Source organism: Cervus elaphus, chromosome 4 (genome assembly GCF_910594005.1).
Source record: "Cervus elaphus chromosome 4, mCerEla1.1, whole genome shotgun sequence".
NCBI lineage: Eukaryota > Metazoa > Chordata > Mammalia > Artiodactyla > Cervidae > Cervus > Cervus elaphus.
The window spans coordinates 46,690,282-46,716,818 of record NC_057818.1 but is presented as its reverse complement, the minus strand read 5'-3'; the positions used below and the strand labels follow the sequence as shown (position 1 = coordinate 46,716,818).

The window sequence follows — 26,537 nt, the reverse complement described above, 5'->3', positions numbered from 1 at the left end:
ATGAGCAGTGTAAGGACGAGATCGACTGAGAACGGGCCCAGTTCTGCCACTGACTGCATCATTGCTCTCCTGGGCTCACGGGGCCTGCCGGGTTCAGTGGTGAGTCCTCCCTGAGGGGCTGTGAGTGGAGACCAGGGGTGGGAGTGGCGTGAGAGAAAAAAGAGAAACAGAGACTGACTTTGGGGAAGGAGATAGAGACAGAGAGAAAGAGAACCTTAGAGCAGGAAGGAGCGTGAGATAGAATACAGGAGGGAGAGCAGAAGGGGACCTAGGGCAGAAAGAGAGAAATAGAGAAAGAGAAAAAGAAGGAGACAAATAGAAAAAGAGAAACAAAGAGAAAAGTAAAGGGCAGACATAAAGAGGGACCCAGAGAAAGGCAGGCAGACGCAGGAGGTGGGCGTGGACACCGTGGACACCAAAGACAGAGGACCTGGGATGGCTCTGAGGATCCGCATCAAGGATGCACTGCTGCTCCTGGGGCTTCTGACGACAGGTGAGTGGGATCCTGGGCCGTGACCAGAGCCAGGTGGCCCTCATTCCCATGGCCCCTTCTCCAGACAGACTCTCTGCCCTCTCCTACTGATATCTCTGTGTCCCCAGGCCTGACCCAGGTGCCGATCCCGGCCTCAGCCCCCCGAGGCTTCTGGGCTCTGCCAGAAAACTTGACGGTGGTGGAGGGGGCTGTTGCCGAGCTGCAGTGTGGGGTCCGCGCCCCTGGCAGTGCGGTACAATGGGCCAAGGACGGGCTGCTCCTCGGCCCCGATCCTAGGATCCCCAGTTTCCCACGGTATCGCCTGGAGGGAGATCCTGCTAAAGGTAAGGGACCAGACCCTGAGATCCTGAGCTACCAGCCGAGGCTGACCTCAGCCCTGACCTTGGGTCCTACCCGCAGGTGAATTTCACCTGCATATTGAAGCGTGTGACCTCAGCGACGATGCAGAGTATGAGTGCCAGGTCGGCCGCTCAGAAACAGGCCCTGAGCTCGTGTCTCCCAGAGTGATCCTCTCCATCCTGGGTATGAATGAGAGACCCCCCAGGACCCATGAGTCTGGACTTCCGCCCTCGCCATCTCCAGAGTGGGGGAGTCCAAGCCCCCAACCCCGCTCCCCTTCCTCAGACTCAAAGCCCAAATCCTCATATCCCTCTGGGTGATTCCAGCTCACCCCAGACCCTTTCTCACCAGTGCCCCCCAAGGTGCTTCAGTTGACCCCTGAGGCAGGGAGCACGGTCACATGGGTAGCTGGGCAGGAGTACACGGTCAGCTGTGTGTCTGGGGATGCCAAGCCAGCACCTGACATCACCTTTCTCTTGAGTGAGTGTGGGTGAACTGGTGGGGGCAGCGTGAAGCCCCTGGAATGGGAAGGGGGTGTATCTCTGCCCAGGGCCCTCCTGAGATGGGATGCAGGAGCAGACGTGGGGAGATGCTGAGGCTGGTGTGGGACCCGGTGAGTGGGAGGGGACATCCAGGGCAAGGCACTGAGAATTTTGCATAATTGCTGGACCAGGACTCAGGAAAGAGGCTGAGGCTCCGGACAGAGATATGTGTGTCTTTTGGGGGCAGACACGAGAAGCTGCGGGTGGGTAATACAACCTGGAAAGGAGGGGAGGGGACAGGAGAGGCCCAGGACCCAGTCCTGGGGCCTCCAGGATTCAAGGAAGCCAGAATGTGCAGAGGGAATGAAGCTGGTGTTTCTCCTCCAGAACCAGGAGGGAGGGGGCTGTATATCCATCCTGAAGGCTTTCAGGCCAGGTCTCCAGGATCTACCCTGGGGAAAACCTGCCTCTCCTCTAGCCTTCTTGTTAACCCCAAGGTGGACAAACAATATCTGGTATCTCTGCTAATGTGAATGAGGGGTCCCAGCAGAAACTCTTCACCACGGAGGCCACAGCCAGGTATGGAAACTGGGATGCCCCCCGCTCAGCCTGATCCCCCAAGTTTCTCCATGAAAACCCCATATCCCAGGGATTCATGCATGGGAACTTGGGTCTGGTAGGTAAATCTGGGACCCAATTCCCCACCTGGATGCTCTAAACCTTCTTCGTGGGAACTTTAGTTCCAGAGTATCAAGTACAAAGGTTTTGGCCAGGTGTGGGCCTCTGGGACCTCCATTCTCACTGCTGATCCCCAGCTCTCTTCCACGGAGCTCTAGATCCTAAAGGAAATCACCATAGATACTTAAACTAGATGCGGGGACCTGGGATCCCCACCTCTGTACCTTGACTCCCCAAATTTCAGATAATAACTGACTTAAGAACCCCAACTTCCCACCCTAGGGTGACACCCCAGAGCTCAGATAATGGGCAGTTACTGGTCTGTGAGGGATCCAGCCCAGCTTTGGATACCCCTATCAAGGCTTCATTCACCATGAATATTCTGTGTAAGTGGAGAACTGAGTCGGCTGTTGGCACTAGGGATGGGGAACAGGAAATGGGGGGCCCGGGGAGCACAGGGATTATGGAAAGCTCAGGTTCTCGAGGGGGAACCATAGGGGTTCAGAGGCAGGTTGTGGGGCTTGGAAAGAATGGATGGACTCCCCAGGCCCACTGAGTGACCATTGCTCCCCAGTCCCCCCAGGGCCCCCCGTCATCGAATGGCCAGGCCTGGATGAGGGGCAGGTGCGGGCAGGGCAAAGCTTGGAGCTGTCGTGCACCGCCCGAGGGGGGAATCCACTAGCCACACTGCAGTGGCTGAAGGTGAGGGCAGGGGTGGCATGGAGGTGGGGGGAAGGGTGGGGGCCAGGTGCTGGCCCTGAGCTGGCCCAGGCCTGTCCGTGTCTGCAGAATGGCCAGCCCGTGTCCACAGCGTGGGGCACAGAACATGCTCAGGCGGTGGCCCGCAGCCTCTTAGTGATGATTGTGAGGCCGGAAGACCACGGGGCGAGGCTCAGCTGCGAGGCCTACAACAGCGTATCTTCAGGGATTCAGGAACGCGGGGTCACGCTGCAGGTCACCTGTGAGTCCCGGTGCCAGCTGCCCATCTGTCGTCAGTCTGTGCCCCAGGGAACCATCTGTTTGTGCCCCCAAACCATGCCGGTCGGATGCTAAAGCCCTCATCATCTGTCCCCAGTCTCCTGTCTGTCTGGGCTGATCTGTGAGCCGTCCAGCCCAGCTTAGGGTCTCTCCTCCGTTCATCCCTGCAGTTCCCCCCAGCGCCATTACTATCTTGGGATCTGCGTCCCAGTCTGAGAACAAGAACGTGACACTCTCCTGCATCACCAAGTCCAGTCGCCCGCGGGTCCTCCTGCGATGGTGGCTGGGCTGGCGGCAGCTGCAGCCCAGCGAGGAGACGGTCATGGACGTGAGGCGGGGGTCAGGCTCCTGGGTCCGAGGGTAGAGGGAGCTGAGGGCACATCTTCCGGATCTGGGAGAGGAGGGGTCTGGCATCTGGGATGCCTTGATCCCTGGGGAGTCTGGACTGGAATCTGGGGCCCCCTGGGTCTAACAGATGAGTCGGTGGAGATGATTCATGGGTCCCTGTTGTGACCTGGGCTGGACCCAGGTCATTGGTATCATGGATGGGGGTGCCCTAGTCCCCCAAATCTGAGGCCCAATCCCTGCTAGGGCCTGCATGGTGGTCACATCTCCATGTCTAACCTGACATTCCTGGCGCGACGGGAGGACAACGGTCTGACCCTCACGTGTGAGGCCTTTAGCGAGGCCTTCACCAAAGAGACCTTCAAGAAGTCGCTCACCTTAAATGTGAAATGTGAGCCTCCACCCTTGCCCGGGGGTACCCCAAGCCTTCGAGACCCTCAACCTCAGGCCCCAGCCCAGAGAGGAAAGTCACTCTACCTGGCTTTCCCCACAGATCCTGCCCAGAAGCTGTGGATTGAGGGCCCCCCAGAGGGGCAGCGCCTCCGGGCTGGGAACCGGGTGAGGCTGGTGTGTCTGGCCATTGGAGGCAACCCAGACCCTTCCCTCACCTGGTACAAGGTTGGTGCCCAGCAAGAAGTGTTGTGGGGTGGCCAGGAACATGGGGGAAAGATGAAGCTCCTTCTCTCCTCCAGAGTCTAGGGAAACCTGAGTTTCTTGAAAAATACTGGAGATTTTGAGTTTCCGCAGGGAATTGAAAAGACAAACGCCATGAGAATTAAATGCAATTTTAGGAAAACTGAGGAAATTCTGGGAAAACAGTGAGAATTCTAGAATTAAAGAATTCTGGATCAGGAATGAGAAATTTAGAGAAAAGGCAATAAATTTCATTAAAATTAAAGGAAATTCTGGTGAAACCTTGGGATTCAGGTAAAATGGCTAGAATTTTAGGGAAAGACTAAGAATTTCAGAAACAAAGACAACAGTGGGTAAAGGCTAGAAATTAGGGGGGAAAGACTAGTAATTCTACAGAACATTTGAAAAATCACTAATATTAAGTTGAATTCTTGGGATTGGGAGTAAAAAAATTAAATTCCATTAAAATTTAAGAATTCTGACTGAATTCTTGGAGAATCGTGGGAAACTAGGAATCTAGTGGAAATTCTGGGGGAAAGAGTAGGAATTCTAGGAATGAAATTCAATTTCATTTTGTTGTTGTTCAGTCGCTCAGTTGTGTCTGACTCTGCAATTCCATGGACTGCAGCACACCAGGCTTCCCTGTCCTTCATTATCTCCCAGAGTTTGTGAAAACTCATGTCCATTGAGTCAGTGATGCCATCCAACCACTTCATCCTTTGTCACCCCCTTCTCCCCCTGCCCTCAATCTTTCCCATTATCAGGGTCTTTTCCAATGAGCTGGCTCTTTGCATCAGGTGGCCAAAGTTATGGAGCTTCAGCTTCAGCATCAGTCCTTCCACTGAACATTCAAGGTTGATTTCCGTTAAGATTGACTGGTTTGATCTCTGTCCAAGGGACTCTCATTTAATTGGATGGGGAAATGCCAAGAATTGGGGCAGCACAAAGGATTCTAGTAAAGGACTAGGATAATAAGAGGCCATTGGGGGATTCAGAAATCTGTGACCAGGGAATGGAATTAAGGAAAAGATTAAAAGAAATCGTTGAGGAAGGTGGGGATTTTAAGAAAAAGAGTTAAGGAGAGGCAAAATTGAAGGAATTCTGGGAAAGGTTTGGGAATTCCAAGGGAGTTTCCCTGTGTAGGAGGTTTGGTAAATATAGCTGGAATGAATTTCGAGGAGTGGGGTTGAGGGTCGGCCGAGGGCAGGCCTCCAGAGAGCAGAGAAGCGGGGCGGGAGTTGGGGGTGAAGCGTGGGACTGGAGGCGGGTTCAGACTGCAAAATCTCGGGGCTCCAGGGGCCCAGTAGGCGGGAGAGATGCCGGGTGGGATCTGCTCAATTCTAGTCCCGATTCCTCTGCCTTAGCCGATGCTCGCCGAAGGGGGCGCCTTTTCCTCATCACACAACGGCTTTATTTATCTGGGCTGGCGGCAGCCCACATAATAGAGACGTCTCGGGGGGGGGGGGGTGCGGGGGGGCGGGAAGGCAGAGCTCCCCGTGGTCCCCCAGTCAGTCTCGGCCCTTAGGACTCGCGCACCGTGACCGAACCGCGGCCGCCCCAGGAACCACGGCGGGTGCAGCTGGGAAGTGTGGAGAAGTCGGGGAGCATCTTCTCCCGAGAGCTGGTGCTGATCACTGGTCCGTCGGACAACCAGGCCAAGTTCACGTGCAAAGCCGGCCAGCTCAGCGCGTCCACGCAGCTCGTGGTGCAGTGTGAGGGGGCGCGCTGCCGGGCTGGGAGGGAGGACTTGGCTGTGGCGGGGAACTGAGCGGAAGCCTTCCTGGTGGAGCGTGGGTGGGGGCAGCTGGAAGAGGGGTGGATGCCGAAGAGCCAGGGAAGCGCTCGCGGCTGGGCGGGGCCTGGGTCCCTGCCCGGCGGAAGCCGGCCGGTCTCCTGTTCACCTCTGAGCCTCGCTTCTCCCACCGGTTCCCGAAGTCCCCCCGACTAATGTGACGATCCTGGCCAACGCGTCGACGCTACGCCCCGGGGATGCCTTAAACTTGACGTGCGTCAGCGTTAGCAGCAACCCTCCAGTCAACTTGTCGTGGGACAAGGAGGGGGAGAGGTGAGTGAGAGAAATCCCGTCCCTCCCCGGTTCTGATCGCACTTCTTTAGTCAGAAACCTGCCCCCGCCCGACTTGCCCGGTACCCGGCACCCAGTACCCAGACTCTGGCTCTGGTCCCGCTCCCCGCCCGGTCCGCAGGCTGGAAGGTGTGGCCGCCCAGCCCCGCCGGGCTCCATTCAAAGGTTCCGCCGCCGCTAGGAGCGTCCTTCTGAGACTCTCATCCCGCGACCACGGCCACCGCGTGACCTGCAGCGCCCACAGCAGCGAGCTGCGGGAAACCGTGAGCGCCTTCTACCGCCTCAACGTGCTGTGTATGTGCGCAAGCCTGGCATCCCTCTTGATTCCTATCTGACCCTATATTACAATACTTGGGTTACAATATACAATACAATATAATACAATATCTGGATACTGTCTTTGACTTCCATTCTTAACTTCAGAAACTTTCCTGCTCTTTATCCTGACACTCGACCCCGCACCGATTCTTATCCTGCCCATCCCCCGTCTTCTTTTTTTGTCCTGTATCCTAACCCCTGACCTTGACCCGCATCCCGAACCCTGTTTCCATCCTTCAGTCTGACTCTGGTCTCTCTGAACCTAACCCCACATCTCAGCTCTGAACGTAATTGCTCCCTTGTGCACAAGCTTAAAATCCCGGCGAGACCTCGACTTTAACCCTTTCTACCTGCACCTGATCTCAAATCCACCCCCGGGCCCGAACCTTAACAATCTTGACTCCCCGCGGGCCCTCCTCATCCGCAGACCCTCCAGAGTTCCTGGGGGAGCAGGTGCTTGTGGTGACCGCGGTGGAGCAGGGCGAGGCACTGCTGCCTGTCTCGGTGTCTGCCAACCCCGCCCCAGAGGCCTTCAACTGGACCTTCCGCGGCTACCGACTCAGCCCAGGTGCACGGAGGGGGCATGGAGAGGAGCGCAGGTCTCTAGGACTCCCGGAGGGGTTGAGGGCGGATTTAGCAAGCTCCTCACCTTTACTTCCCCCAGCTGGCGGCCCTCGGCATCGTATCCTGTCTGGTGGAGCGCTGCAGCTATGGAATGTGACCCGCGCTGACGATGGCCTCTACCAGTTGCACTGTCAGAACTCGGAGGGCACGGCGGAAGCTCTCGTGAGACTGGATGTACAATGTGAGACCCCAACTAAGGAGCTCTGGGAGCCCCGCCCATCACGGAAGCCCCGCCCACCCAGGGACTCTTGCCCGCTGTTGCGTTTCCTCGTTGTGGAAGCTCCGCCCACCCAAGGGATATACCCATTCTGGAAACCTCCCCATTCTGGAAACCTCCCCATTCTGGGAGAGCCTTCCGTGACGGAGCCACGCCCACTTTGGGAAACGTGCCCATTAGAGAGACCCTTTGTAGAATTTCTGCCCACCTATTCCGGTCAGGAAGCCAGGCCCACTCCACACAATTCTGGAAGTCCATCGGACCTCCTCTTGTCACTACAGTGGCATAGTAGACGGTGGGGACAACCTCACTAACACCGAGAACTTTATTCTAAAGGCAGACTTGATCACATTCATAACTTTCCTGGGCACTTCTGAGACACCACTCCCACCTGGGGCCCTCTTCCACCATGGCCTGTCTGGGTCCAAATGCCTTCCCCAAGCTCCTGCCTTCCCTAGATGCTCCCACCATCCGAGCTCTCCAAGACCCTACTGAGGTGAATATTGGGAATTCTGTGGACATAGTCTGCACTGTGGATGCCAATCCCATCCTTCCTGGAATGTTCAACTGGGAGAGGCTGGTGAGGATCTAACCTTTGATAAATAGAGGTGTGGGCTGGGAGGTGTGATTTCTTGACTGTAAGCTCCTCGGGAGGAGGGGGTCACATCTTTATGACTCTATATAACTTTGTAGTTGTCAGGACATGCTCCAACAACTAACTGTTGAATGGTAGATGGGTAGGTGGATAAGTGAATAGATAACCAGGTGGGTGAGGGGTACATGGGTGGATATATGGATGGATACGTGGTGGGTGGATGAGTTAGTAGATAGATGAATGAGTGGATGGAAGAACAGATGGAAGTGGATGGAAGAACAGTACATTGATGGATGGGTGGACAGAAGGTTCCAAGCAAGAATGGTTGAGTAAATGGATGGATGAGTAGTTGACTGGATTGGTGGCTGAATGGATGGATTCATGCATGAATGGTTGGATAAATAAATGAAAGATTGGGTGGAATAACAGGGAAATTTTTTCTTTGCTAGGAAGGGTGATTGTGGCTGGGAGATAGAGGCTACAGACAAATGAGCAAGTGAATGAGTGGATAAATGGATCAATAAATTAGGCAGATGATTGAATGAGAGAAATGAGTAGATTGATTAGGTTAGAGAGTAGATGGATGGGTAGATACACTATCGGTGGAAAAGATGTCTATGGAAGGAAAATGGATAAATGGATGGATGGATGGGTGGGTGCGCAGGCCAATGGAGAGATGGATAAATAGGTAGCTAGATGAATTGATGAACAGATGCATGGATGTATTGATGTGCATGTGTCTGAGTGAATAGATGGACTGGATAAGTAGATAGAAGGGTGAATGGATGGGTAGAGGGAAGCAAAGCGTTGGATGAATGAATGGGTGAATGGATGAATGAATGGAAGGGAAGATTGATGGATGTATGGATAAATGAATGAATTGACAGATAGGTGGATGGTTAAATACATTGATGGATGGGTGGATAGAAGGTTCCAAGCAAGAATGGTTGAGTAAATGGATGGGTGAGTAGTTGACTGGATTGGTGGCTGAACGGATGGATCCATGCATGAATGGTTGGATAAATAAATGAATGATAGGGTGGAATGACAGGGAAATTATTTCTTTGCTAGGAAGGGTGATTGTGGCTGGGAGATAGAGGCTACAGATGGGGACCCAGTTTGAAGGCTAATGGAACTGGGGCTGGACCTGGGGACAATCTCCCAAGTCTTGGACCTCTAGGGAGAAGAAGGGGAGGACCAGAGTCTGGATGACATGGAGAAGATATCAAAGGGATCCACAGGGCGTCTTCGTATTCACCATGCCAAGCTGACCCAGGCTGGTGCTTACCAATGCATTGTGGACAATGGGGTGGCACCTCCAGCCCGAGGGCTGGTCCGTCTTGTTGTCAGATGTGAGTAACATCCAAAGCCCTAACTTCAAGGCCTGCCGCTAAGTCCACATATCATGTCCTTCCATACACCTCATGTTGACCTCCAACCCCTCTAGTTGCCCCCCACGTGGAGCATCCTGCTCCCCTAACAAAAGTGGCTGCAGCTGGGGACAGCACTAGTTCTGCCACCCTTCACTGTCGTGCCCGAGGTGTCCCCAACATCATCTTCACTTGGACCAAAAACGGGGTCCCTCTGGATCTCCAGGATCCAAGGTGAGCCCAGGCTGAACCAGGTAGCACTCCAGCCCTAACTTTGATCCCCCAGCCTCAGTCACCCTCCCTGAGTCCCTGCTGCATCTCCTCTCCAGGTACACAGAGCACACGTACCACCAGGCTGGTGTCCACAGCAGCCTTCTGACCATTGCCAACGTGTCTGCAGCCCAGGACTATGCCCTCTTCACATGCATAGCCACCAACCCCCTCGGCTCAGACCACACCAACATTCAACTCGTCAGCATCAGTATGGTGGGAGAAGGCTGGGAGGCTGCTGGGAGGGTAATCCCCTAAGTCAATCCCCTAGTCTCTGGTTGGTCCCAGAATGACAGTATTTCTGAAACCTGAGAAGTGTTTATGAATGAAGATGGAGTTTTTGCCTGCTCCAAAAGTCCCAATGGAGACTGGATTTTTAGGGAAACTGACAACAAAGGAAAAAATGGAAGGGGTTTCTTATTGCCCCAAGCCTGGTGGCTCAGTGGTAAAGAACCCACCTGCCTGTGCAGGAGACACAGATTCGATCCCTGGTCTGGGAAGATCGCCTGGAGAAGGAAATGACAACCCACTCCAGTATTCTTGCCTGGAGAACCCCATGGACAGAATAGCCTGGCATGCTACAGTCCACGGGGTCACAAAGAGTTGGCCATGACTGAGTGACTAAATGCAATGCAACTGAAAAGTAGATTTTCAGGAGTCACTGGATCTAGGTTCAGCTGTTTTCAAGAACTCTCCATCTCTCTGGACTCCTTTTCTCTGTGTTGGCTATCTTGTAAGGCTTCCTAAGAGTGGTATGAAAGTACTAGAATTAACATTCCACTGGCTCCCCTTGACTCCTAGCCCATTCCTGAACCAATCAGGTGGTGAAAGGAAGACAACCTGGTTGTTGTTCTTGTTGGTCAGACCCAGTCATGTGTCCATCCTACAAGGAGTGGAGTCACTTCCATCAGATGCACGTGGCCTGAGAATGTGGGCAAGTGACTCTCCAATGGGTATTCAGTGTTCTGTAACCAGAAGAAATGAGGGGAATGGATATGAGATAGACACAAAAGTCCACTACAAGAAACATGTGTCATACAGTCAATCGTCATCATTGGCGGAGTCTGTATTTGCAGTTTTGCCTACTTGTTAGAGTTTATTCATAACTCCCAAATCAATACTCATTCTGCTTCAGACATTCAGGGGACTGTAAATAGGGGATGAAAAATTTGAGTCACCCAATGAGTACATTCTCAGCAGAGGTGGAACAAGGAGACACTCTGCCTTCTTACAGCTCTCATTTTTTTGCACCTTTGTGCTTTTTGTTAATTGTTTTGCTATATAAAATGGCCCTCAACCACAGCACTAAAGTGCTGTCTGGTGTTCCTAAACTCAGGAAGGCTGAGATGTACCATTTGGAGAAAATACTTGTGTTTGGTAAGCTTCATACAGGTGTTGAGTTCCAGCAATTGATTTGATGTTGATGAATCAACAAGGTATATTAAATAAGATGTCTTTAAGCAGAAACATGCATAATAGAATGCTGCTGCTGCTGCTGCTAAGTCGCTTCAGTTGTGTCCGACTCTGTGTGACCCCATAGCCAGCAGCCCACCAGGCTCCCCCGTCCCTGGGATTCTCCAGGCAAGAACACTGGAGTGGGTTGCCATTTCCTTCTCTGCATAACAGAATATCATGCATTAATTGACTGATGAAAATGTGACTGGAGGCTCATGGGAGTCTAAGCCTGCATTTCCCTTGGAAGCAATGGCTTGTTATTTTCTAATTGAATGTTCCCAGTGACTTTAGAGAACATAACCACCATGAATAATGAGACTCAACTGTATATTTGAAATCATTCTTAGCAAGAATCTGGAAGGAATCTTCCACAATCCTTCTGAATCCTCTATGTCCCCCATCTCTTACCTCAAAGGCCGCCCTGATCCGCCATCAGGACTGAAGGCCATGAGCATGACCCCATATTCAGTGGGGCTGGAGTGGAAGCCTGGCTTTGATGGGGGCTTGCCACAGAGGTTCCAAATCAGGTAGGTCTCTATCATGAAAAGAAATGGTTGTAGTCAATAGGGCTGGGGTACGTGCCTGAATGACTGCCCTCCCTTTGATGCAGGTATGAGGCTCTGGGGACTCCAGGGTTCCTCTACATGGATGTCCTACCACCCCAGGCCACCACCTTCACACTGACTGGGCTGCAGCCTTCTACTCGATACAGGATCTGGTTGCTGGCCAGCAATGCCCTGGGTGACAGCGGACTAGCTGACAAAGGGTCCCAGATCTCGATCACCACCCCAGGTGGGAAGGGACATTCTTGCACAGTCTGCAGAATTACTCAGAGACTTATAGGGTGGAGTCGATACTGTTATACCCTTTTTGCTGATGGAGAAACTGAGGTCCAGAGAGGTTAATCAACTTGTCAAAGCTCACACAGGTAGAAGGAGCTACATATGAAATTTAAACTCAGGCAGATGAACTCTGGAGACTAGTTTTTGCCACTAGACTATACTGTCTAAATGTGATTAGCGACACAAGGGAAATTTGAAGAGAATTTGAATTGAATGAAAATGAAAACAAATGAAAATTGTGAGGTGCGGCTAAAGCAGTGCTTAGCAAGAAATTTATAGCATTAGGTTCTCAGATTTTTTAAGTCTTCAAATTGACTAAGTTTCCATCCTAAAAAGACTAGAAAAAGAAGGGCAAATTAAACCAAAAGTAGACAAAAGGAAGGAAATAATAAAGAACAGAAATTAATGAACTAGAAAATTGAAAAACAATAGAAGAAAATAATGAAATCAAAAGCTAATTCTTTGAAAAGATCACTGTTTATAGAGCTAATCAAGACAAAAAAGAGAGAAGACACCACTCTTAACCAATATAGGGAATGAAAAAGGGAACATTACTACTGATCCTACAGACATTAAGGGGAAATTAGGAAATATTACAAACAACTATATGTTAATAAATTCAGCAACTTCGATGACATGGATAAATTCCTTGAATATGAATGAGAACATCTGGACTCTGGTAGACTACTATGGTGCAGTGGCCAGTCACACAGAGCCTGGTTCTGACAAATGTGGGTTCAAGTCCCAGCTCTGCAACTTCCTAGATGTGAGACCTCAGGCAAGTTACTGAAGACTCAGCATAATCTCTGGGCCTCAGTCTGTAAAGATAAAGTGTGTGTCCAGTCTCTGTACCTCAGTTTCTGAAAGTCAGGTCTATCTTAGACAATTGTAAGAAATAGATACATTAATATATCTAAAGCTGTTAGAACAGGGCCCTGTACAAAGCTAGTGCTATGTAGACGCTAATTTAAAGAAATGCCCCCCGCTCACTTTTTGTTTACTTTGCCCCATAAAAATTCCCTTTTTCTATCTTTTCCCTTCTGATCAGTTCAGTTCAGTCGCTCAGTCATGTCTGACTCTTTGCGACCCCATGGACAGCAGCACACCAGGCTTCCCCATCTATTACCAACTCCTGGAGCTTGCTCAAACTCATGCCCATCAAGTCGGTGATGCCATCCAACCATCTCAACCTCTGTCGTCCCCTTCTCCTCCTGCTTTTTTTCCCCTTTTCCTTTCTGATAGGGCAGACTTTTTCCTCATGGAAGTAAGGACTCTTTCCCATCCCTACAATGTTGCCTCCTCTTTCACTGTCCCAGTTTTCCCTTTAAGCACTAAAGCATAAAATAGTACTATATTCACCTCCCTTGCTCTAAAGCTTATACCTATATTAAGACATCCAGAGAACCCTGCGTTTTTAAAAATTAATCCCCCAAATTGACAATTCAGGTTAAAGGAGGCTTCCACACCATAAAGCACTCATCAACAATATATTATTATTATTTTGTTATTAGTATTAGCTTTAGAATGGCTATTAATAGTATCATCATTATAATCGGCAATTTCCAGTTCTCTTTGAAATATTCCTAAAGTCAGAAATTAGTTCCTATATGTCTCAAAACTGGGTTGCAAAGCTTAATAAGAGACGTAGAAATATTTAAGGCTTATCTCAGTTTGTTTATGTTAATTTTCATTCTCTATCTCCACCTCCCAGGTCTAGACCAACCTTCTCGAGAACCTGACTACCAGCTACCCACAGAGCAACCTGCAGGTAAGTCTTCAGTCCCCAAATAGCCCTCTCCCTCTTGAAAACAACTTTCTGGTCTCTAACCCCACCTCTTCTGCCTTATGACTATAGTCCCTTAAAACTTAAGTCTACCCCATAGGCCCTCACTCATATCCTTAGCTCTTCCTCTTACTTGAGTGTGATAAATTTTCTTTTTTCCTAATTTACCTGGATGTGATAAAATTTCTGTCTTCCCTATGCAGAGCCTGTGTCAGTTGGCTTTTGCTGCATAACAAACTATCCCAAACATGGGCACTTATGGCAACAAACATGATTTCTCATGATTCTATGAGTGGCTGAACAGTTCTGCTCTGGGCTATGGTCAGCTGGCAGCTCTGCTGGAACCTGTTGATCTAGGATAGCCTCTCCTCACTTGTCTGGCAATCTGACTCGTAGTTGGGACATTGGAGATCACGGGGTCAAATGTGTCTCCTTGGCTTGTTCACATGGAGGTGGTCACTGGAGTCCTAAAAGCAGCAAGAGAGCACAAGTGCCAATTTATAGGCACTTTTCAAGCTTCAGATTATTTTTTTATTTTAATTTTAAAATATTAATTATTAAAAAAATTTGGGGCCAGGCCATGAGGCATGTGGGATCTTAGCTCCTCTGTCAGGGATTGAACCCACACCCTCTGCATTTCAAGTGTGGAGTCTTAGCCACTGGACCATAAGGGATTTCCCTTTGAGCTTCTCATTGTGTCTTATTGGCTGAAGCAAGTGGCATGGCTCAACTCAGAGTTAGTGTAGGGGGAAGTCTTAAGACTATGCATGTTAGTTGCTCAGTTATGTCCAACTATTGGTGACCCCCATGGACAGTACGTCGTCAGGCTCCTTTGTCCATGGGATTCTCCAGGCAAGAATATTGGAGTAGGTAACCATTCCCTTCTCCAGGGGATCTTCCTGACCCAGGGATTGAACCCAGGTCTCTTGTATTGCAGGCAGATTCTTCACCATCTGACCCACCAGGAAAGCCCTTAGACTATGCATATAGTGAGACAATCATGATCATTTTGCAAATAATCAATCCCCTTTAGAGTCTGAGAAGGTTGTAAATGACAGAAATTCAGTTGTTGTTGACAATAAAAAGAATGGCTTGGCTCATGAAATTGAAACTCCAATTGTGGCTGGATTCAGGTACTCAAAATGTTCACCAAGGATTAGTTTCTCACTCTCTCAACTTTACTTCAACTCTGATGACTTCTTTCTCAGATTTTTCTCTTAAGAAGACAAAGAAGTCCTCCCACACCTTCCACTTTTATTTCACTTCTTAGTAACTAACCAAAGCATGTCCTAGGTGTTCTGCCAAAAATCTACCTTGGGTCAAATGCCAGTCTTTGAACTGATCACCATGGGAATGGGGATGGGAACTCTTAACGGCCTAGTCAGGCCATGTGTCCTCCATGGAGTCCTGTGGAGCCAACCAGACTGAGAGCAGAGAGTAATGACTGGCAAAGGAAAATGAGTCCTGTTAGCAGGAGGTGGGGAAATGAGTGCTGAGCAGATGGCTGCTGAGAGGGACTTAGTCTTGTCCTCGGGGATATAGCAGAGGATTCTGATGTTGTCTGAGATGGAAGTTTGTGCAAAGAGGAAGTCATTTGAGATGAAGTTTGAAAGAAGAATAGAAGCTTGCTTGAGATGAAAGGACATTTAAAGACAGACACTCTACTCTATTCAAAGGCTTAGATGTGTGGGTTTGCCTCAATGATTCTGCAAACAGCCAGTGGTTAGTTTTGTGTGGCTGGAGGGTCAATATTTGGTGGGCAAGAGTGAAGATGTGGGAAGAGGCCAGATAACAGAAGATCTTGAATGCCCAGCTAAGGACCTGAAGTTCCTGCTTGAGTCCGTACACGGGGCTTGGACAAAGGTAGGATGCACTGCTAATGGCTTGATTTGAGAAAGGAGCCACCTGCTCTGGGGTGGCAAAAGGAGTGAACATGTGGTCTTCACAGTGGTCCAGTGGTTAAGACTGTGCTTCCAATGCAAGGGGTGTAGGTTCAATCCCTGGTCAGGGAACTATGATCCCACGTGCCCTGTGGTGCAGCCAAGAAAATTAAAGAAAAAAAAAAAAAGGAGTGGACATAGAAACCCCTGCCCATCTGCTTCCCTGACCTAGGAGGAGGGCTTTGCTTGGTCAGGGACAGGCTTTTTCAGAGAACCACAATTGAAGTCTGAAACCAATTGTTTGGGCTCATTAAGGGGTAACTTCCACCCCATAGGACCCTCAGAGATGCCCTTGCTGCCTGTGCTGCTTGCTGTTGGAGGTCTTTTGCTGCTTTCTAATGCCTCCTGTGTCGGGGGATTCCTCTGGCAGCGGAGACTGAAGCGTCTTGCTGAAGGTGAGAAGAGACCCTTCTCCTGCTGGGACAGAAGTCCAAGGGTGATAGGAACTCTGGGTTTGCTGCATACTGAAGGTCTCCCAGGGCCAAGTGGGCTCAAGGGGTGTATCTCTGACCCCTTTTCCCCTACTTCCCTCAGGCATTTCAGAGAAGACAGAGACAGGGTAAGTGGGGATATTTGTCTGTAAGGAAGACTCGGGAGGAGGTTTGAGGGTGACAGTTGTCAGAGGGTCAATGCCCAACTGCCTCCCCATGCCACCATCCTGGAAGGTCGGAGGAGGACCGAGTCAGGAATGAATACGAGGAGAGCCAGTGGACTGGAGATCGGGACACTCGCAGCTCCACGGTAAGTGGGGGTGGTCCGGACATCCCACTGACGGAATTGACTGTGACTAAAACCCCACCATTAGCTTTGGGTTAATCATTGTGCTTTCCAGGGATGATGGAGTCAGAGGATGGAAAACACTTAATTTGTTTTTATTTGGGGGTGTGTGTGGACAGGTTAGCACAACAGATGTAGAACCATATTACCACTCCATGAGAGACTTCAGCCCCCAGCTGCCCCCCATGATGGAGGAGGTGTCTTATCCCCGAGGTGAGTGGTGCGCACAGTGGAACATCCCCTCCCCACCTTTGATACTCCTGACATCTGGATCTAACTGTTTGATCATCACTACCCCACCCACTCCAATTCCAGGTCTCAGGGCTCTTGAGGAGGAGAATATGGCATTTCCTGGGCACCTGTATGATGAGGTGGAAAGAGTGTATGCTCCATCTCGGGCCTGGGGACCCCTCTATGATGAAGTACAGATGGTGAGGAGATTTATATCCACAGAAATATTTCCTAGTTAGTGCCAGAGATCCCCCTCCTACTGCCTGTATTAGTTCAGGTACGCTAGCTGCTGTAGCAAAGAGGCCTGGCCATAATCCAGTGGCCAAAACAAGACAGTCTATTTCTTTCTCACGTAGCAGTCAGAGGGGAGTGGCCGTGCTGCACATGGTTATTCTGCAACCCATGTTCTTTCCATTGTGTTCCTCTGCTATCCTCTAGTGAGTTGAACAAGTTTACATGGATGGGCCAGTTCACTGGGGGTTTCAGCTTGTGGGAAAGGGAAAAAGAGAGCATGATAGAGGCATGACCCTCACTTATAGTTCAGGCCCAGAAATGTACATACTGCTCTTATTCCACTGGTGAGAATATGGACATGGCCACACCTTAACTGCAAAGGAGGCTGAGAAATGCAGTCTGCTTGGCAGCTCTGTGCCCTACTAAGATTCTGTTACTGTGGAAGAAGGAAGGTGTGTATTTGGTTGGATAATTAGCCATCTCCACTATACTGGTTACAGCAGAGAGATAGAGAGAAATACTTTTTTGACCCACTCAATGGAAAAGTCAAGGGATAGAATTGTCTTCAGGCCCACCCAGAATTTCCTCTCTTAAGACAATCCCTAGCAAATCCAGGTTTCTATCCTATTAGATTATCAACCTTCAGAGAAGGAGAATGCCTGTTATCCAATCACTCCAAAGCCCCATCTCAGACACTTAGTGGTTTAGCTTGGTTCACATAGTTGTTGCTGAATGTTGCTTGTTCACTGAAGCAGGAGATAGAATATATACTAATTGGACAAATCTGGGGCAGTGTCTACGCATGGCATCTGGGATTAGAGGCCAGCCCCACTCAATGCCCTGAACTGAGAGTGGAAGAGAGATGCAGAACCCAGAGGGAAGTGAAGATGGTGGCTGGGCAGGCACAAACCACAAACAGGCACCTTGACCACCAACTAAGCCCCACCTACTGGCTCTTGACTTTCTGTGTGGCCTTGACTAATGCTCTGGCACCTGTGGGCCAAAGACTTCCCTCTGTAACTTTGTTCCCAACGGGGCACCGTCCTCCCCACCACTGTGGAAATCGCGCGATGCTGTCCATGGTGCTGAACACATACGCCCTCTAAAAGCACAGATAGAGCTGCACACTTTTTCTGTAAAGGGCTAGATAGTAAATATTTTGGGCTTTGCAGGAGATAGTGTCTTCCTAAAAACTACTCAACTCTGCCGTAAAAATAGCCATAGAGAATACATAAATAATTACGACTAACTTCCAATAAAACTTTTATTTTTGTACACTGAAATTTGAATTTCATATAGTTCTCACATGTCACAAGTATCACTCTTTTTTAACAAATATTTCTCAGCAATTAAAACATGTAAAAAATATTCTTGGGCAATACAAAAACATGCAACGAGCCATATTTGGCCCCTTGCTCTAAAGTTTGCTGATTAAAAACAACTATTTTCTCCCAAATCTAAGGCAAAGCACATCCTCAGTAAGGACCACCCTACACGGTCTTTTATGTCTTCTATTTTGATGAGACCGTGTTTTGGATATTCATAAGACCAACAGGATCAAGACTCACATGCCACAATTCCCATAACTGGTGTTGTTGTTCTGTTGCTAAGTTGTGTCTGACTCTTTGAGACCCCATGGACCGCAGCATGCCAGGCTTCCCTGTCCTTCACCATCTCCCGGAGTTTGCTCAAACTCCTGTCCATTGAGTTGATGATGCCATTCAACCATCTCATCCTCTGTCTCTCTCTTCTCCTCTTGCTTTCAATATTTCCCAGCATCAGGGTCTTTTCCACTGAGTTGGCTCCTCACATCAGGTAGCCAATGTACTGGAGCTTCAGCCCCCGCATCAGTCCTTCCAGTGAATGTTTAGTGTTGATTTCCTTTAGGATGATATCGTGGGCTAATTAAAAGTTTCACATACTTGCTTCAGCAGCACATGTACTAAACCTGGAATGACACAGAGAAGATTAGCATGGGCCCTGTGTGAGGATGACATGCAAATCTGTGATGCGTTCCATATTCAAAAAGAAAAGTTTCACATGTCTGACATTTAAATTGCTTTTTGACATGAAATCATGAGTTATCTTGGATTTGCTTTAAAAGAATTCCAGGTAGTGGGGGCAAGGGATGAGAAGATAGAGATAAAGATAAATCAAGATTGACCAAAGGTTGATACTGTTGAAATTAGGTGATGGGTTCACAGGGGTTTATTATAATCACTATCCTCTTTGCATATGTTGGAATTGCCTTTATAAGTAGAAGCTAAAACATTTTTCTTTCCTGTGAAGTAGAGCAGGAAGGTGTATCCCCCAGAGCTGCAATCATGACTCACCCATAGCATCTCTCTATGGTTCTAACTCCATCTTTGCTTGTCAGGATTCCTGTGATTTCCGCTGGCCTGAGGACAGATATGAGGATGCAAGAGGAATCTATGATCAGGTGGCAGGAGATCTGGACCCTATGGAACCTGATGCTATACCCTTTGAGCTGAGGGGACATCTGGTGTGAGAATGTCCTCAACACCCTTTTCCTACACCTGCAAGACACAATATGCCCATTGTCCTTTTTATTCCGGGCTAGGCTGAGCTTGTTAAGTGAGCTCTATTGGACACAAAGGGACTGGACTTTTTCAGGAGGAGAGGTGGAGGGGTGTGTGTAAGTGACAGATGGTTCAAGCTGGTCCAAGTATCAACAAGGCTCCTCCTAGGCTTGGTTTTAGAGTTCTCTATAGGGACACAGGGAATTGTAAAAGACATCTCAATAATGAAAAGCTACTCTGAGTGTCTTTATGCTTTTTAAAGTAAAAATTTTAGAAGTGGGAAAAGACATACTAAAAACTCAGTTCATTTTGAGTTCAACTAAATCTGAAATAGCTAATAAGTGGAATTTATGAGCCATTATTATATCCTACTTGTTTTACGCTTTTCCATAGTTATCTACAACACAATGTATAAACTATGACACACACATATACATAAATAGACTCTATAGAAAATAAACAGACTTTATTTAAAAAGCTGTACTCAAAAGAGTTCATACTGTATGGTTTTGCTCATAGAAATTCTAGAACAGGCAAAGCTAATCTACAGTGACAGAGCAATTAGTGGTTGCCTGGGGCCATGAGAAGGAACTGACTACAAAACAGTATGAGAAAACTTTTGAGGGGGTGATAGAAATGTTCTATATGATGACTGTGGTGGTCAAAACTCACTGAACTCTATGCTTAAGGTGGGTGTATTTTATGGTACATAAATTTACCTCAACAAAGGTGACCTTAAAAACAGGCACCATAGGGTCTTTCCTGGTGGTTCGGTGGCTAAGACTCTGTGCTCCCAATGCAGGGGGCCTGGGTTCAATCCCTGGTCATGGAACGAGACTCCACAAGGCCACAATTAAAGATCCCACATGCTGCAGTGAAGATAGAAAACCTTACGTCCCAGACCTGGTGCAGTCAAATAAATAAATACTTTTTAAAAGGCACTATAATAAAGCCTGTTCATACTGTTCATGGGGTTCTCAAGGCAAAAATACTGAAGTGGTTTACAATTCCCTTCTCCAGTGGACCACATTTTGTCAGAAGTCTCCACGATGACCCGTCTGTCTTGGGTGGCTCATAGTCTCATTGAGTTAGACAAGGCTGTGGTCCATGTGATTAGACTGGTTAGTTTTCTGTGATTGTGGTTTTCAGTCTGTCTGTCCTCTGATGGAGAAGGATAAGAGGCGTATGGAAGCTTCCTGATGGGAGAGACTGACTGAGGGGGAAACTGGGCCTTGTTCTGATGGGCGGGGGCCATGCTCAGTAAATCTTTAATCCAATTTTCTATTGATGGGTGGAGCTGTGTTCCCTCCCTGTTATTTACCTGGGGCCAAACTCTGGTGGAGGTAATGAAGATGATGGGGACCTCCTTTACAAGGTCCCATGCAGGCACTGCTACACTGAATGCCCCCAACCCTGCCTCAGGCCACCGCCGACCCACGCCTCCTCTGGAGACTCCTGGACACTCACGGGCATGTCTGGGTCAGTCTCTTGTGGGGTCGCTGCTCCTTTCTCCTGGGTCCTGGTGCGCACAAGGTTCTGTTTGTGCCCTCCGAGAGTCTGTTTCCCCAGTCCTGTGTAAGTTCTGGCAGGGTTAATGGCAACCTCCTTCAAGAGGGCTTATGCCATACCCAGGTCTGCTGCACCCAGAGCCCCTGTCCCTGTGGCCGTCCACTGCTGACCCGTACCCCACAGAGAGACACTCAAACACAGTTCTGTCTCAGTCCCTGTAGTTTTTTGAGCCCTGGTGTGCAAAAGGTATGTTTGAGTCCTTTGAGTGGGGTATGGGGTTTGATGTTGATGTTTGGGAAATGAGGGTGAAATGTATTGAAATTCTTTGTATCCATCTTAGAACTTCTCTGTAGACCTAATATTACATCAAAATGAAAGTTAGGATTTTATTTTATTTTAAGTTAAGATTAAAAATTGCATTGCAGGGATTTCCCAGGTGGTCCAATGGTTAAGACTTCACCTTCCAATTCAGGTATTGCGGATTCTATCCCTAGTTGGGGAACTAAGACCCCACATGCAGTGTGGTCAAAAAACCAAAACAGAAAACAGAAACAATATTGCAATGAATTCAATAAGGACTTCTAAAATGTAAAAGTACACCTAAGATTTTTAAAAGTACAAAGTAAAGGTTTATGACAAAGTCATAGAGGCAAAGAATAGGAAGTACCACTGCGTCTCATGTGTTGTGCAGATCTAACCAGTTCTTTTTATCTTCCCTCGATCTCATCATCTCTTGTCTGCATCCCTCAGCAAATTCCCCTCATTCTCTCCTTATAGATACCTAGCTTCCCCCTTTGTCCATAATTACTGCTTGTCCAGAGACTGGCTGCCCCAGTTCTAGAGCACCACACGCTTGCCTGACTCTGAAATGTGGTGCTTTTATTCCACATTCCGTACAAACCAAATTGGATGGGCTCAAGTTAGGTTAAGAAAAGGAAATCATGGGGAAATGAAGACTATCTGGTACTGGAAGAAAATGAAAATACTACCTATCAGAACTTGTGAGAGGCATCAAAAGCAGAATTTTGGGGAAAAATTTATACCCTTAAATACGTGTACCAGAAAAGGGGAAAGCTCCAAAGTTATGAGGTGACTATCTTAAGAAACTAATAAATGAACCATAGAATAAACCCAAAGAAAGAAGAAGGAATAAGAAAATTAAATCAAATAAATTAAAGGAAAAATGCAGATTCTTGTTTAAAAATCCAGAAGTATGGTCTTTTAAACTAACAAAATATACAAATCTGACTACATAGAAAAGAAAGTCATTAGGATTATGAATAAAAAAGACGATAAAACTATGAAAAGGAAGGATTAAAGATAAAATAAAAGAAAGATTTCCCTGGTGGTCCAGTGGTTAAGACTCTGTGCTCCCAATGCAGGGGGCCAGGGTTGAATCCCTGGTCAGGGAACTAGATCCCACATGCCTTAACTGAAAAAAAAAAAAAGAAAATCTCATGTGCCATAAGGAAAACTGGGGATCCCAGGTGCCATAACTAACAGCCAGGGCAGCCAAATAAATAAATATGTATTTTAAAAAATAAACTAAGAGAAAAAAATAAGAGCTTTCAGTCCTAATGGTATTTTGTAGGCTAAAGCAATCTCAAAGACTACACGAGTGTGTGTGTGTGCATGCACATGTGTGTGCTGGGTGGAGAGCCACGACACCCCCCGAGATAAGGTGTCAGAACCCAAGCACAATGAGAGGACTGCCTAGTGCAGGGTCTTAGAGCCCTGGGGTAATGCAAAGGGCTAGTACCTGGGACAAGGGAGGCAGTAACAGTGGGAAATCAGTTAAATACAGAGGGATTCATAAAAGAAAATCAATATATTTATGACAGTTGATTTCTTATTATCAGAGAAGGGAATTTGCATGGATCAGATTGCATCATGAACCAAGGAGAGTGGTTAATTCATTCTGTGTGCCTGAGGACAGGAAGAAAAAAGAAAAACAAAACTCAACAAAAATGGTCAGGAAAAAGCATGTGCTCATGGAAGGGTAAATCAATACAACCATTTTGCCAAACTGGCTGTATCTACTAATTCTGAACACACACATACCCATGCATGCATGCTCAGTTGCTAAGTCATGTCTGACTGACCCCATGGACTGTAGCTCATCACACTCCTCTGTCCATGGGATTCTCCAGGCAAGAATACTGGAGTGGATTGCCATCTTCTTTTCCAGGCCATCTTCCTGACCCAGGGATCAAACCCACGTCTCCTTCTTTGGTAGGCGGACTCCTTACTGTTGAGCCACCAGGGAAGCCCAATGAAACTGTATATTCATCCAACAGTTACTATGACGATGAAGATAAATGAACTACTGACTGACAACATGGTTGAATCTCACAAACACAATATTGAATCCAAAAGACTCAAAAGAGAATACACCGTATGATTTAACTCTTTAAAGTTAAAAAGTCAAAACTGATTTATGGCAAAGGTGGTTTCCTTTGGGAGAGAGGGAAATAGTAACTTGAAAGGGACCCAAGGAGGGTTTCTAGGGGACTGATAATGTTGTTCCTTGACATGAGTGCTAGTTACAAAGGTGTTGTCACTTTCTGAAATTTATCACACTGAATACTTGTGATTATATGCATATTTCTTTCTCTGTATTATATAACATTAAATTAAAGTATATCTCATAGATGGTATTATGATTTTTCTGATATGCTGAACAACTCCTGGTACCATTCTGAACAAACACTAAATTATATTTGTCATTCTATTTATGATACAGTTTCATTTCAGAAAAAAGTATACTTTAAACCATCCCCCAAATATGCATGCATGTGTATTTGTGTTATATCATTTTTAGATAATTATAAACTTTTCTTTGTACCCATATGAATGCTTTTAAAGATCTTTTCAAGTTGTTGAGGATGCAGACGCAGTGTTCAGGCTGCCTTGACCCTGGCCTCTGAATGTCTGTTGTTCAGTGGATAAGTCGCGTCCGACTCCTTGCAACCCCATGAACTTCAGCATGCCAGGCTTCCCTGTCCTTCATCATCTCCTGGAACTTGCTCAGACTCATGTCCATTGAGTCAATGATGCCATACAACTATCTAATCCTCTGTCGCTCCCTTCTCCTCCTGCCCTCAATGTTTCTCAGCATCAGAGCCTTTTCCAATGAGTTAGTTCTTCACATCACGTGGCCAAATTATTGCAGCTTCAGCTTCAGCATCAGTCCTTCCAATGAATATTCAGGGTTGATTTCCTTTGGGACGGACTGATCTCCTTGCTGTCCAAGGTCCTCTCAAGAGTCTTCTCCAACACCACAATTCGAAAGCATTAATTTTGAAAGCATTAATTCTTCCGGGCTCAGCCTACGGTATGGGCTCAGCCTCCATAATGCGGCAACCAAGAACGTTTGGGCAATTTCCCGGAACTCCCACCAGGGGGCAGTACCAGCCCGTTTGAGAAGAATCAATATACCAGAAGATTGGTTGTGTATTGGGATCTGGAGTTCAGGGTGTCTGTGTCAGAGAGTGTCCTCTGCATGGTGTGGTCACTGAGCCCCAATATTAAAGGCGAAGTAGCTGTATAAGGCATCGAGACGTAGAGGACCCCAAGAACACAGCGTGGGAAGGGATCTTCCTAAAATTGAGGCTGGAGAATAACAGGCAGTGGTAGGAGTTGAGGTTGGTGAGATGGGCAAAGATATATTATGAAGGATTGTAGTTTATCCTCTGGGAGACAGGAAGCCACTGAACAGTTGAAACAACGACAGATGAACAGCATTTATGAGCTGTTTCCACGTGCCAATCTCTTTTCTAAGTTTATGTATTCTCTCCCAGAACCATCAGAGTCACTCATGAGCTCAGTTGTTCTGTCATCCAGGGTTTATTCACCCTTTTCCGGGTGATATGCAGTCTTCTCTTGGGAAGCATCAGTGCCTAGGTCCCCTACTTCGGACATGTTTTGTGCCAAGCCCCCCCTGGAGCTCCACCAATAGGCATACCTCTCAGAACTGGCCAACCAGAGTGTCTAATTTTCCAAGCCCAGTGATTGGCTTAGGGTTCACCAGGTGGCCCAGTCAGAGCCAATGAGAGGACTCTGAGGACTGGTCTCCCACTTAGAACTCTGCCCCGCCTCTGAGCTAACATTAAGGCTTCTTTCACTCTCACCTTGAAGGACCATCACCCACCGAATGACCATCTGGGAGCTTCACTTAAGCTCCTCCAAGGCTACTGGAAGCTTCTCTCTTAGGACAGACGTCAAGGTTAACTACAGATGAGACTTTCCATTTCTCATCCCTCTTGCTCAATAACCCTAAAGAATTCACCCCTAGTTCTGGATTGCCCCATCTTGGGGCAAATCTTGGGTAAATATCAACATCAGACTGATAATCTCATCACCACACCTCAGTGCACCCCCCACATCTCTACCCTGGGTGAAGAACTAAGTTCTCCTGATCGGTTAACACAATGTCAGAAGTCAGAGAGTGGGTTTTATTCCTCCTGCTAATAGGAAATGCCTCCTATTTCCAAAATAAGAAATAGAAGACAGCCACACACATCACTAGTTCAACGTAAGTGTGGCTCACCTATGCCTAATTTGAGAAAGGAGCAAATTATTTCTCGGTTCAATAATCTCCTTCTATCACCATTAACCTTTGAGATCCACAAATGAAAGCAACTCATCTGCTGTTTGGTCCTATCTCCTTAAGAATAAGCAAGCGGGGCGGGGGTGGGGGGGTGGGGAGTAAGACCTGCCAACTGAGAAATAAAAAAATATCTTCTCTAGGGACTTCCCTAGGAATCCAGTGGTTAAGAATCCCCCTGCCTATGCAGGGGACACGAGTTCGGTCCCTGGTCCGACAAGATCCTACTTGCTGTGGAGCAACTAAACCCGTGCATCACAGCTACTGAGCCTGTGCTTCAGGACTTGTGAGCCACAATTACTGAAGCCCACACACCCTGGAGCCATGCTCTGCAACAAGAGAAGCCCGTACACTGCAGTGAAGAGTAGGTCCCTACTCGCCGAAACTAGAGAAAAGCCTGTGCAGCACCAAAGACCCAGCATAGCCAAAAATAAATAAGGAAAATGATATAAAAAATTCTGCTACCCGTAAAAGGGTATAAAGAGAATATTATGACAACTTTGTGCCAAGGGCTTTGACAAGTTAGATGAAATGCCAATTCCTGGGAAAATACAATATATGAGAGTTAACCCAAGATGCAATAGAAAATATGAAGAGCCCTATATTTATTAAAGAAATTGAACTTATTATTAAAATCCTTCCCACAAAGAAAGCTCCAAAAATCTACAAAAGATTAAAGGAAGAAATAACATAAAAGCTTTCAAATTTGAGATATAGTTATATGTGCTGAGATGAGCATAATCCTTCAAAATACATTAAGTAAAAAAAAAAGTCAATGTGCAAAGGGACAAATAATATTTTCTCATTTATATATAAAAAGGAGTTATAAAAAAAAAGGAGTTATATAGGTGCATTTTTATGCACAAACTATCCTCTCCAAGGATACCTCATTGCCTTGGAGGCATGAAATTGAGGGACTGAGATTGAGTAGTTGGAGAAAGACTGTTTCACTTCCTTTCCTTTTGTGCTATTTTAATTTTTAAATTTTTAAAACTGTGCATGTAACTAAAAAAAAGTTTAAGGATTTCCCTGGTGGTCCAGTGGCTAAGACGTCGCCCTCCCAATGCAGGAGGCCCAGGTTCCATCCTCTGTCAGGGAACTGGATCCCACATGCCACAACTAAAGGTCCCAAGTGCTGCAACTAAGACCCGACACAGCCAAATAAATACTAAGCAAACTTCCCCACTTCCATCTT

The 26,537-nt window shown here is 47.6% G+C and overlaps 1 protein-coding gene and 1 non-coding gene across 2 annotated transcripts; both read left to right on the top strand.

Moving 5' to 3' along the window:
* NPHS1 (NPHS1 adhesion molecule, nephrin) lies at positions 1-20,101 on the top strand. The gene is made up of 29 exons (XM_043892180.1): positions 1-493; positions 601-816; positions 893-1,015; positions 1,184-1,312; positions 1,812-1,893; positions 2,275-2,378; positions 2,567-2,694; positions 2,782-2,953; positions 3,141-3,298; positions 3,562-3,706; positions 3,809-3,933; positions 5,474-5,660; positions 5,884-6,013; positions 6,153-6,325; positions 6,777-6,917; positions 7,014-7,154; positions 7,649-7,770; positions 8,966-9,137; positions 9,233-9,389; positions 9,485-9,636; positions 11,296-11,407; positions 11,491-11,672; positions 13,434-13,490; positions 15,721-15,840; positions 15,980-16,004; positions 16,111-16,186; positions 16,342-16,435; positions 16,538-16,653; positions 19,065-20,101. The coding sequence occupies exons 1-29, from the start codon at positions 436-438 to the stop codon at positions 19,194-19,196; spliced, it is 3,729 nt and encodes a 1,242-aa protein (XP_043748115.1). The 5' UTR covers positions 1-435; the 3' UTR covers positions 19,197-20,101.
* Positions 18,610-18,712, top strand: LOC122692934. The gene has a single exon (XR_006340746.1). It is a non-coding gene; the product is annotated as a U6 spliceosomal RNA (small nuclear RNA).
* Positions 20,102-26,537: the final 6,436 nt, after the last annotated feature.

What these genes read in the sequence shown, in the direction of transcription:
- NPHS1 (XM_043892180.1), top strand. Translation starts at nt 436, where the DNA reads ATGGCTCTGAGGATCCGCATCAAGGATGCACTGCTGCTCCTGGGGCTT. An exon ending in CTTCCCTCACCTGGTACAAG is followed by an intron (nt 3,934 to 5,473) that starts GTTGGTGCCCAG and finishes CTCGGCCCTTAG; the next exon opens with GACTCGCGCACCGTGACCGA. An exon ending in ACCCACAGAGCAACCTGCAG is followed by an intron (nt 13,491 to 15,720) that starts GTAAGTCTTCAG and finishes TCCACCCCATAG; the next exon opens with GACCCTCAGAGATGCCCTTG.